This window comes from Thamnophis elegans, chromosome Z (genome assembly GCF_009769535.1).
Source record: "Thamnophis elegans isolate rThaEle1 chromosome Z, rThaEle1.pri, whole genome shotgun sequence".
NCBI classification, from domain to species: domain Eukaryota; kingdom Metazoa; phylum Chordata; class Lepidosauria; order Squamata; family Colubridae; genus Thamnophis; species Thamnophis elegans.
In genome coordinates this window covers 110235383-110248474 of record NC_045558.1, presented here as the reverse complement: position 1 = coordinate 110248474, position 13092 = coordinate 110235383, and the positions used below count along the sequence as shown (strand labels likewise).

Sequence of the window (13092 nt, the reverse complement as noted above, 5' to 3'; positions counted from 1 at the left end):
TATAAGTATTAATAAATACAAATACAAATACAAACTTTCATTTCAAATCCTGTCAATAACAAATATTACTCTGTTGGCATTTCTAAACATCATTTTGCTTTTGCTCATAAAAATATCAAAGTGACTAATATAGATCATGATAAATTAAGATATCCAAAATGAAAAGTGCAGAAAAAATGTAATATTGTAAAATAATTCATATTGGTGGTGCTGATGCTATAGCATAAATTAATATTAGTACTGTTACATTTTAGTGAAATCTTCTATTCATAAATTTGGTATTTTTTTTTCCATTTCAGATGGAAAAGCTGAACCACGGACAACTAAATACCACAAGGGTTACAGAATTTATTCTTCTTGGCTTCCCAGGCTCACCACATTTTCAGCTCTCCATCTTCATAATTTTTTTAATCATATACTTTCTGACCATCTTAGGAAATCTCTCCATCATCCTTCTCATAGTAACATACCAGCATCTCCACACTCCCATGTACATTTTCCTTTATAATCTTGCTTTATTGGAAATATGGTTTACAACAGCTTCCATCCCCAAGATCCTTGCCATCCTTCTAGGGGGGAGCAGAAGTATATCTTTCTCTTGCTGCATTCTGCAATTATATTTCATTTTTTCTTTTGGATGCACTGAACAGTTGCTATTAGCTGTGATGGCTTATGACAGATATTTGGCTATATGTTATCCTTTGCATTACAGCACTATCATGACTATCAACTTGTCTTGTAAGATAGCTCTTGGATGTTGGTTGGGGAGTTTCCTTCTTATTTGCATACCCACATATATGGTTACAACACTGTCCTTCTGTGGGCCCAATGTGATCAATAATTTCTATTGTAACCTTGATGCTTGGATCATACTGTCATGTACAGATACACGTTTCATTGAGCTAACATTTTTTTTCATGGCTATTGTTGTTGTTATAGGCTCCTGTATGATGACTCTTCTTTCCTATATGTACATTATTTCCACAATCCTATGTATCCCTTCCACCAAAGGTCGACAAAAAGCTTTTTCCACATGTTCTTCCCACCTTGCTGTTGTGATCATTTGGTATGGTTCCACCATGTTCCTCTTTGTCAAGCCTTCTAAAGAAATGTCTTTAGAAAAGAATAAGTTAGTAAGTGTCTTCAACGTAATTTTGGTCCCACTTCTGAATCCTTTTATTTATACATTAAGAAACAAAGACATTAGGGATATTTTGAAGAATGTATTTCACAGGTGATTGATAAATTATTGACTGATGTAAAAGACTCATAAATCTTTAAAATAAATGTTCTCCTGTGCGCTGCTTGGAGAATCCAAACATGGGTTAACACAGTCTATCTGCCCTAGGACTGAGTAGATTTTTCTTTGACCACACCTCCCTTTGCCTCATTGAGACCAGTTTAAAAACTCATTCTGCCCATTAAGAAGAATTTTGGGGAGCTCCTCAGTTATAGGTCAGATAGATTGGACTCTCCAAATTGTGCATAGAGAATTATCTTCCTTTTTTATTTTTGTATAGAATTTTCTTTAGATAGATATAGGCAGGCAAAGCTCAAAGGAAAAAACTTGTACCTTTGAATTGCTGAGGAAGGCTGCCGGATTCCAGAGAGCTGCTGGTCACATGCAGATGAGAAAAAAGGCAGTTTCTTGTCCGGTGGCTGCCAGTGAGCAAGGGATGGTGGGAGGCTTCCTGTCCGTTTTTCCCCAGCCGCTGCTGTTAATAGTGCCACCTGGAGTGATTGAAGGCTCCGGTGATGTCGGCGGTTTCTCCTCAGCCTAGCAAGTGCGGTGGCCATTTTAAAGCATTTTGCGTGCTCTTTGCTGTTTGCTAACTGTCATCTTGAACTCAGAGAGCGGCGGCGAGCAGCAGCAGCCATTTTAAAGTGACAATTTTGCATAGATCGCCATTTGGAGCCACAGGAAGAGGCAGAGCAAATCCCCTGAGCAGATGGACTCATTGCCATGTCCACCCTTGGGCCAGATAGAAGAGAGAGAAACTGGTTCAACTCAGGGAAACAGGTCCCCCTCATTAATTGGGGAGGAGTCACAGGAGTCTTCCCCTGATGCCTCCTGGGACTACCCTGAATCACCCACTTCATCACTCAGAGAGGAACTGGAACCCTTTCAGGGCATCCTTCCAGTGGAGGAGGGAGCTGGCTTGGTTAGGAACAGGGGCCAAGTCGCTCTGTATAGGGCTCGACCCAGGGATGATAAAGGTCTGCAGAGATGAAAGAAGTGATTGCCCAAGCCATCTCCCAGGGCATAGCCGAAGGGATCTGGCAGAAAGATGCCCACACAGAGGGAACATCTAAATCAAGCCCTCCAGTTCAGGTCAGGGAGCAGGCCCCAGCTTCTCTTGGCACCTCTGTTGCCACAGATGAATCGGTCTGGGAGGAGGAGGAGGAGGAGGCCGAGGAATTTGAATTATCTGAGGATAAGGATCTTCCTCCCAATAAGCTTGCCTTCACTGGGTTATTTAAGCCATCCTTGTTTAAGGCCATTCTACCCAAGGCCAAAGCATCCACCAAGCTAGGGCTTACTCCTAACAGTATGACCGTGCCATCCTCCTCCCCTAAGGACCCCAAAGAAGGTCTTTTCAAGGAGAATGTTCCAAATCGAACTGATTCCGGTTCCAGATTTATTAATGGATGTTGTCCAAAGATAATGGGCACAGCCTGGTACTTTGACCAATCCTAGCAGTGGGGATAAATCTCTGTATTTTGTAGAGACTAGGATGGAGGATATTTTGAAGTTACCTAAGGTGGATGCCCCGGTGGTCTCCTTGACTTCCAACTCGAACCTGCCGGTGGACCTGCCGGTGGACCCTGCTAGACGGTCTCAAGGTGGAAGACAAAAGGTCTGAGAAGGCCTGTCATAAGATGCATCAGGCGGCTGCCTGGGCCATCAGGGCATCTACCTCTGTCTCTTTTTTCACCAGGGCTTCCCTCCTCTGGCTGAGACAATTGAGAGCCAAACCTCCCTCTGAGGGATCTTGGCGGTGTCACGATCTCAGTAAAATTATCATCGCAGTGGAGTATTTGGCCGACCCCCCCGCGCTGAATGTGGTGAAGTTCGTGTCCTGTGCGTTGGCTTCCAATGTAACTTCACGCCGCCTGCTGTGGCTTTGCCACTGGCAGGTGGACATGAAGGCAAGTGGAAGCTTGCTTCTTCTCCCTTTAAAGGGGGACCGTTCTTTGGGGATGCTCTGGACAAATTTGTGATTGAAACGAAGAACAAACGGAAGGTCCTTCCAGCCACTCTGAAGAAAAATTAGCCTAAAAACTCTGGTTCTTTTAGGAAACAGACCTTTTGAATGCAGGAATCTGCTCAGGTGTCCACCTCCTCTTCCTACCATAGACCCTACTCTCAGGCGGGTGACAGGGCTCAAGGCAACAACAGCATTCCTTTTGAAAGCCATTTTGTGGCAGTTCCAACTCCCGCCAATTCAGACATGACAAGTGACCATCACGGCGTCCTTCACATAGTTGGCCAGCTGCAACTTTATGTCGACAAATGGGAGGAAATTACCACAGACTCGTGGGTTCTCAACACAATCAGGAGGGGTCTAGTCTTAGAATTTCTGTCATTTCCCCAATGGACATTCATTCATTGTCCAACTCCCAAGAATCTCCTAAACAGATTCCTCATGCAGGCGGCGATTCATCACCTTCTCCAAATAAGGGGCCCTAGAACCCTTACTGAGGGATCAGGAAAAGCAGGGATTGTATTCCATTTTTTTCCTGGTCCCGAAAAGCTTGAGGGGGTGGAGGGCCATCTTGGACCTGAAGCGCTAGAATCAACACCTGGCCTACAAGCAATTCAAGATGCAATCCCTCCACTCTATCCTGGATTGCATAAGGCAAGGAAACCTGCTCACCTCCATAGACTTAAAAGAAGCTTATGTGCAGTTCCCATTCATGCAGCGCACAGGAGGTTCCTGTGGTTCCACTACAATGGGGGGCATTACCAGTACAGGGCTCTCCCCTTCGGCCTCTCATCTGCACCCAGGACCTTCACAAAGCTTCTGGCAGTCGTGGAGGCCCACCCTCAGTCCCATCTGATTCAACTGGAATGCTACCCAGACATCATCATTCAGTCCTCGAGCCACGACCTGGCGTGACGAGATGATACGCATCTTGCAACAGCACGGTTTTTCGGTGAACTGGAAAAACAGTCATCTGAGCCGACCACACGAATCCAGCACCATTTATCCCAAAGGTGTTTTTTTTTCAGGAGGCAACTTGACTTGTTTTTTGATGACCAGCTGTATGCAAAGAGTATAAACTCTTCCATTCCTTACTATTCTGTCAGAGCTGAAGAAACTTCTTGGATAAAAAGTGAAATGTCTTAAAAGAAGAAATAAGAAAGTTCAGTTGCCTCCTGAAAAAAAGCACCTTTGGGATAACCACAACCTGGGTGACTGAAAATCTCTACCATTCCCAGTAAGGATATGGATAGCTGATGAGAGCTAAATTGCTTGAAATAGATATATACTAGTCTCCCTTTATTGATTTATCAGCACAAATGCAATACACACAGAGACACACACACACCGTACATACATACAAACATACATACACATATACCATATTTTTCAGAGTATAAGACTCACCGGACAATAAGATGCACTAAGGTAGTGCAAAAAAACGGCCCTATGGGCAAACCAAAGCTCAGGAACAGACTTCCGGATTGCTCTTAGGGCCAGTTTAAGCCGTCCGGAGACTTCAGGGGCCTTCCAGAAGCTTCCCTGGAAGACTGTTCTTGAACTTTCAGTTTGCTGGTAGGGCCAGTTTTTTGTGCTCTGGAGGCTTCAGGAAAGCTCCCCAGGCCCCTGGGGGGAGGCTGTTTTTGCCCTTCCTAGGCTCCTATAAAGCCTCTGGAGACTGGAGAGGGCAAAAAAATGGGCTAAAAAAAAAAAAGGCTAAAGTCAGCTGGCCAGCACACGCATGTGCTCTGGGCAGCTGACAGGGCAACACCTTGCATGTCCTGACAAATGGCTCTATGTGCCACTAGTGGCATGCGTGCATAGGTTAGCCATTCCGGCATTCAGGTTTTGAAGAGGCAATTTTTTTAAAAAAGTTTTTGCACTTTGCAAATCTCCCAAAAATGGCCCATTATTCATGAAAACGGGTCTGTTTTTTTTTTAAAGGCATGAGTAGCCTTTAGGAGGCTTGTAGAGTGCATCTGGGAGGGGGGGAAACAAGTAAAAATCAGCCCATTTTTTGCAAAAAATCATTTTTTGTCAAAAGAAAGGGCATAGATAGCTTTGGGGGGGGGATTGAGAAAAAAGTCAATTTTTTGCTCATTCCTGCCCTCCCCAGGTGCAAAATGGCTATGCATGGCCATTTTGGTGAAGGGAGTGGGCTTTTGGGAGGCCAAAAATGCTGCATTCAGTGTATAAGATGCACCCAGATTTTCAGCCTCTTTTTTGAGGGGAAAAGGGTTCTCTGAAAAATATGGTACATATACATATTTATACATATATGTACACACACACACACACACACACACACACGTTAATTAATTACAAAATGTTGGTGTTGATTTTTAGCAACCATCTAATAGCTAGATCTATTCCCAACCTAGTCCCAACCCTCATTACTGAGTCCATCAACTTTCCTACTGGTCATCTTATTCTCTTTCTCATATAAAGGAAGACAGAAGAGATTGAAATAATGTGTGTAGACTTCCTCTTTCACCATTCACCACAATCATCTGTAAGGTATGCACTCATGAAAGATCACTGTCCAAAAACAACCCAGTAAATTTTCACAGAGGAGACCAGATTGGAACTAGAAGAGTCACAAACAAAGATTCAAAGTTATGGCTCTTGATAAATTAGTTTCTCAAATACACATTTGCTAATAGTCCAGTACTTATGATTTATATTAATATTTATTGTTTCCTGATTGCTTATTTGCACCCTATGCCTATCATTAAGTGTCATACCTTATGATTCTTGATGAATGTATCTTGTCTTTTTATGTACACTGAGAGCATATGCACCAAAGACAAATTCCTTGTGTGTCCAATTACACTTGGCCAATAAATAATTATATTCTATTAAATGTGCTAATTATTAAATTTTCAGAGCATTATAATAATTTACTCTCAACCCAGTCCTACTTGATCCAAGCTTGGAGCAAAGTTGTAATTTCATGCTATTGTAATAATACTTCATAAAGTAAACTTTTTTGAAAAAGTTTTATGAAGCAATCAAATTTCTTTCTTCTGTTTATTTTCTCCCCGTGCCCCAAAAAAGTTTACTTGGACGATATGACACTAATTAGAAACAGCTCTCAATTGGGATTAAATTAATTGTACCATTAATGTTCTTGAAATACTTTTGGTCAGTGCACTAGAATCCAGTTTGACAATGCAGACCAGTATGCCCAATATTGGTAACTCTGAAAACTTTTGTGTTCCATTTGTCAATGAAATGCTAAGAAAATTAGCTTTTCTCCAAAAAAATAGATGGGGAAAATACAAATCAGTGGAAAGCTAAATATATCTTTATGGTCAGAGATTTTCATGGATGAAATGGGTTACTGAGAACTTCACTTAGAAGATCAGAAAGGAAAGTCACCAGGAAATTTTATTGCTGAGACATTTTATATGAAGGTAAGATAAACTTAATAATGTTTTTCCTTGTAACACTTCTTCTGGAGATCTCTTCTTAAATTTTATAGTTTCTTGGTATCAATAGTTTCTTAATCAGAAAATATATACTTATTTTGAAGCAAGCACAATGACTCAAATAAGGAAATGATTTGGGAAGATATTCCTGACATTACTTTGATCTAACTCCTTCCTTTGAATGTTTAATTTATTTTTCCCTCTTTTTATTACTTTTCTCAATCATCCCTCAAGATTTTTGGTTTCACCAAATCCTGTCAATTGGAGAAAGGTGAATCATTATGATTCTAAACAGTAGCATAATGGGGAAAAAAAACTCTTCTCTGAATTTCAGAATTTTAAATTCAATAAAATTGATATCAAGATGTATTGTGTTATACCCACAACAATGGATTTCCATATTATAATTTAAACTTATATGGTGTTGAGTGTCTTCAAGGTCACTCAATTGCTACCAATGGTCAAAAAGGCATTAATTTAAAGTATATCCCTATCTATGTTGAAACTATACCCTCACTTTGCATATCATTCATGCGTTCCCTGTCAAACTAGATTTTCCATAAATTGCAGTTCCTTTCTAGAAACAAATTACACTAGAATTATCTTGTTCACATTTCACTTAAAAATAGGTTCCCCCCCAATCCTTACATATATATATATATATATGTGTGTGTGTGTGTGTGTGTGTGTGTGTGTGTGTATGAATGTTTGTATGTATGTATGTATGTATGTATGTATGTATGTATGTATGTATGTCTCTCTTTTTTTTCTCCAGTAGAAAGATATGCATATTTCTTCCAATGTGTGTACTTCTGTCTTTCTTTCTTTTTCAACTACACAAATGAGTTGCCTACAAGGACTGCTGCAATTTCAGTATTAAACAGCATCTGTGTTATTGTCTTCTAAGCATGACTAGCTAATAGCAAGACTGATAGCCATCCTCGAAAACAAGAGTTTGGTTTTTTAAACCAAAGGGAAGCATGTTCTGGATGTTGTACAGAATAAATATGCTAAAAATATTTCTTGCCCTTTTAGGTTATTTTCCCCCTGATTCATACTATTTTGATTAATTTTTTTCCACTCCCACATCCCCAAACAGCAAAATTTGAACTGGCCCACACTTAGGCAAGGTCTGTTAAGGAGGAAGGAGTAAATATTTCCTGGGAAATGGGGTACTCATTCAGTACTTATTTATGACTATAGATTGATCTAGATGTCAATTCATTTATCAGGTAAATTGCTAAATCTGTGTTGATTGTTGATTCTGCAATCTAGTTTGCAGAAATGCAGATAACTATTAGTTAGTACCAAAAATGGACAGAAAAGATTAATTTGTGCAGTAACTCAAACTAGAACATAAAAATAGACTGGAATGAGGCATTATTTTGATTTTAATGGAAGTATTTGGTAAGTACGTATGACTAAAATGATCACTCAAAGGGTCAGGGGCTGGCTACTCTCAAACTCTTCATACAGCTTAATGATTTTTATTTAATGATTGATATAAATTGATATATCTATGTGTAAGTATGTTCCCTAGTTTCAAAGAATAATCATTTGCTGGGAAGTTATCTATGCATCCAGTATTAATATTCTTTAATATATTCAAATAAAGACAGTCCTTGTTAGTGGCTATTCATTTATAATGACTATTCAGTTATAATAGTGCTGAATGCAGAAGCTCACAGTCAATCAAAATTGTAGCCATTGCTGTGTCCCCATGATCAAATAATGATGATTGGAAAATTGGAAAATGGTAGGTTACAACTACTGCAGCATCCCAGAAATCATGTAATTGCAATATGCAATCTTCACCTGGCCAGAAGTAATAGTTTCATGTATTTAACACCTGCAACCAGGAGTGCCAGAGCTATCATTGCACACATAACTAAGTTGCAAAGTTATGTGACTTTGTTTTGTTTTATGATCATGTGACTTAGTGACAGAGTTCCCAAGCCTAATTATAGTCATTAACTGATGAATACCTAATCTATAAATCATAAATCACTCAATCCATGCCTGGCATCCCCTTTTTGTTGCATGTTGTACAATGTCAAAACATGGGCCATGATAGCAGTATCTATGAAGTGTCATTACAATGCTGGGAAATCATGGGATGTATTTCTTAAAGAAATAAAAGAAAATAGGAGCTGTTCATCCAATAGGACCCCAAATTATGTATCAGTTCATGCTCCAAGGGAGTGCCATTCCATTAAGATCTAAGGGTAGAAAATCATCAGCCTCAGGGGAACTTAAAACTCATAACCATTCATCCTTATTAGACTTTACTGAAATGTGTTCATCTCCACCCAGACTCCCACAATTATTTAGGTATTGAGACAGAATCTTGATGGCATCACTTAGATGATAATCTGAAGATCATCAATGTGCTGATAATACTTAATCTCATGCCTAACCCAGCAGTTTCAGATAGATTAAATAGGACTGGGAGAGAGTAAAGCTTTGAAAAGCCACTCCGTATAGGACCTGACAGAAGGCTAGAACTCTGCTCATCAATATAATGAAACAAGCTTCAGTGGAAAAAAGAATACACTGCTGTGAGTGTCATTTCTGTCCCTGAATTGATCCCAAAGAAAACTATGACTAATGGTACTTTTAGCCACTATTAGAAGTGCTCTCTGAATTTGGCTGTTTTCTTAAAGACAGTTCATTAACCAAATTAGGAAACATCATCTGTGCTAATAAGTGGGGTTTTCTTTCTGTTTATTTTCTAGTAGCATGCCCTGTCAGTATTGGTTGGGGTGATCTTAGAAATTCTTTGCCTATATAAATCCCACCCTTTATTAGCACTGATTATGTTACCTAGTTTGAGTAATGAAACATCTGCAAGAAAACAACCAAATTCAGAAAGCACCAACCCTGAGCTACAAATATTCTCCTTTAATGGAATATTTGGAATTATCTTGGAAGACAGAGGTTTTCTGCCTATGTCATGATCAAATAAAGGAGGGAGGAGGAATGGGCAGAGAAATTATTTAGAAAATATTTTCTAATCCTCTCCATCACTAACTAATCAATTGTTAAAAAGAGAAGGCAGGAGATTTGACTTTCCAAATTTCTAATACTTACGTTAGCCTCCCAAGTAGACAGACAGAAAACACACCAATGTGAGATAATTGTATTTTATTATAAAGCTATATCAAAATCTGGGAATTTTGAAAATATAAATCTGTCGTATCTTTTTATCACCTGATAATTTGGGTGGATCCTTTCTAGCTTCTTTCACTCAAGTCCTCCCCCCTTTTCTTCCTGATTGTTATCTTGGCAGAATCTCTCCCTCCCTCACTCACTCACTCCCTCACTCACTCACTCACTCACTCACTCTCACTCTCACTCTCCACAATTTCAAGGACTTTGTTTGCTTCCCCAGGACCAACAAGTTCAAACACCTTTCAGAAGAAACAATACAATATAGTCAGATTGTGTCCTATTCAACTCCATATAATCTGCACAACTAGAATCTATTGCAGTATGGACCTACCAGATGCTTCTAATGTGGCCTTGAAAATAGCTCTCCCTCCCTAGGATAGTCTGAGTGATCTAAATTGGCTGCCTAGCTAGGTTTTGTGAACAACATCTTGGAATAGTCTGACTTTAATTGCTGAATTTATTTGTTTGTTTTCATGGTTAATTACTTATTAAATTGCTTCAGTTGACATTTTGTTCCAGCCTCACCTGATTTAATTCTTTATTGATTTTTAATATATATATTTACATTAGATGTTTACTGAGCGACAGAGGAATGAAACTTCCATCACGGAATTTATACTCCTAGGATTTGGGAATCTTCATGGTCTACAGATCATCCTCTTTATGATATTCTTGGCTATATACATAATAACTTTATCTGGTAACATCCTCATTTTGCTTGCTGTGTCAACTAATCGAGGCCTCCACACTCCCATGTATTTTTTTCTAGGAAATTTCTCCTTCCTTGAAATCTGGTACACAACTTCTATTATACCAAAGATGCTGAGAACACTCTTAACAATGCATGAAGCTATCTCCTTCTCTGCTTGCGTTGCTCAATTTTATTTCTTTGGGTCTATGGCAGTCATTGAATGTTACCTTTTGGCAGTGATGTCATATGACCGTTACTTAGCAATCTGCAATCCGCTTCGTTATACAACTATCATGAACATCAAAATCTGTTTTCAGATGGCAGCTGGTTCCTGGATAAGCGGATTCCTGACTTCTATAGCCCCCATTGTACTCACTTTCAGTTTGCCATTTTGTGCCTCCAATGAAATTGATCATTTCTTCTGTGATTTAGCTCCTGTCACAAAGCTTTCCTGTTCTGACACTTACATTGCAGAGATAACAACCTTCATTTTAGCATCAATGGTAACTATAGGCCCCTTTCTTCTCACAGTAGCTTCTTATGTCAATATTATTTCTACTATTCTTAAAATCCCCTCTGCCCAGGGGAAACAGAAAGCATTCTCAACATGTTCTTCTCATCTCATTGTAGTGACATTATTTTATGGTACTCTAGGTACCATTTATGCAGCCCCTTCAGCCAAACAGTCTCCGGTTCTCAATAAACTCTTCTCTTTGCTATACACTGTGATTACCCCCATGATGAACCCCATGATTTACAGTCTGAGGAATAAAGATGTCAAAGAAGCTCTGAGGAAGCTTATCTGTAAAAACTCCTATTGTACCTGTGTCAATAACACGGTGGATCAAGAAACAATGTTTAAGGAAATACCAATGGAAGTTGAGAAAAGCTGATACCTGAATGTTGAAGCATGATCCTATCCTTTAATTAAAGTTACATGTGTCTTTTATTTATTACTCTCACTATTTTAATGTGTGTATGGAATTAGCACATTTGCTGAAAAACTTTGAATGTTAATAATCACAATTTAATCTCTGGAAACCAGAGAAAATCATTTTTTAAATTGCAACCAATTTCATTGTATTTAAGTACAATGACAATAAAGATTATACTTATAATTATGCAAGAACACCTATACAAGGAGTGTATGTGACATATAAATTATTTAACTCACATCAAAGTATTTTATATGATTATTCCCATCCCAACCAAATAAGAAAGAGAGAAATTTTTGTGTGTGCCAAAAATGGGTCCTGGAATTCATTCAATTTCCTTAAAGTTTTATATTGAGTCAAATGACTGGGTGGAGGTGATCCTAGAAAAAGGAACTATCAAAGTTTTTCTTAGAGGAGCATATTAGAATTTTATTTTTTTAAAAATAATTTTGGGGGTGCAGGACTAGATGTAATTTGGTTTAACTCTTCCCTTTATTTATTTTTCTCAGCATACTAAATGTACTGCATCTTCCTTAAATTCAGTTAAATTACTATTGCATATTAATATAATGGCAAAATCCATATTTTTAAGATGGATTAGACAACCATTTGCCTGAAAATGTATAGGATTTCCTACCTGAACAAGGGGTTGGACTAGAAGACACCCAATGTCCATTCCAACTCTGTTAATCTGTATCCTGAGTTCTGAAAACAAAGGAGTACAGGGTCTGACACTGTTTTCTGTTCTCAACTTGGAGGAATATGTGCTATAATCTGTTAGTTTCTATAGTTCCCAATATACAATTCCTTCAAGATACAAATGTGTTTATTTTCTCAACCTGGGTCCCATAACTATTGTTAAAAATATCACAAGATTTCATCTTTCATTTTCTTTGCTGCTTTTAGGGTTCAGGATCAGTCTTTTGATCATGTATAATCAGCTGCCAATTCACACAGCTCTTAAGTTATAAAAAGTCACTTTGTGATATTTTGAATTTAAGATGGGCCACCTGAAAATGTACTTATAACTTGGTTCTGAAGTTCTGACTCTGCCTGTTCTATGGTAATGTGATCAGATTTCTGGAACTAGCCCATATTAATCTCCATTTGCAATCTCCTGCAGTCACTGCCATAAAGAAGCGTTTATTTTGCAAAAAATGCCACATAGTGAATATTTGATTCACTTAGAGATTGCAGTGTTCACTTAACTACCATAGCAGTTGCTTCAGAATCACAGTATTGGCTCTTGGCTACTACAAAACAGGAAGTCATAAAATCAGGTCAGTCATATGAAGACCCATATGTCAAGAACTATCTATACTAAAGAACAGTAATTGCCACTGATTGCTGAATTCTGATGGGCAGTGGGTTCAAGGATTGCATGTCTACCTCAGTTTAGTTTCATATAGCTCGTGGCCCATCTTCAGACTCTTCCAACTTGGCTATGGCTTAATTCATATTTTATAATGAACATTGCACATTTACTGATAATTTCAAACAGATTTTCCTCTTTGAGGACCAAACCATCTCATGTTTGTTATACAGTGCATTCAGAAAGTATTCAGACCCCTACACTTTTGTCAATTTTCTTATGCTGCAGTCTGATTATATAGTTGTTAAAATTCTTTTTCTCTATCATTAATCTATACTTAATACAC

The 13092-nt window shown here is 38.6% G+C and overlaps 2 protein-coding genes across 2 annotated transcripts; both read left to right on the top strand.

Annotated features, from left to right (window-relative positions):
• Nucleotides 1-299: 299 nt before the first annotated feature.
• Nucleotides 300-1238, top strand: LOC116521379 (olfactory receptor 6F1-like). The gene has a single exon (XM_032236057.1). The coding sequence runs from the start codon at nt 300-302 to the stop codon at nt 1236-1238; it is 939 nt and encodes a 312-aa protein (XP_032091948.1).
• A 9140-nt stretch (nt 1239-10378) lies between these two features.
• Nucleotides 10379-11392, top strand: LOC116521378 (olfactory receptor 11L1-like). The gene has a single exon (XM_032236056.1). The coding sequence runs from the start codon at nt 10379-10381 to the stop codon at nt 11390-11392; it is 1014 nt and encodes a 337-aa protein (XP_032091947.1).
• The last annotated feature ends 1700 nt before the right edge of the window (nt 11393-13092 follow it).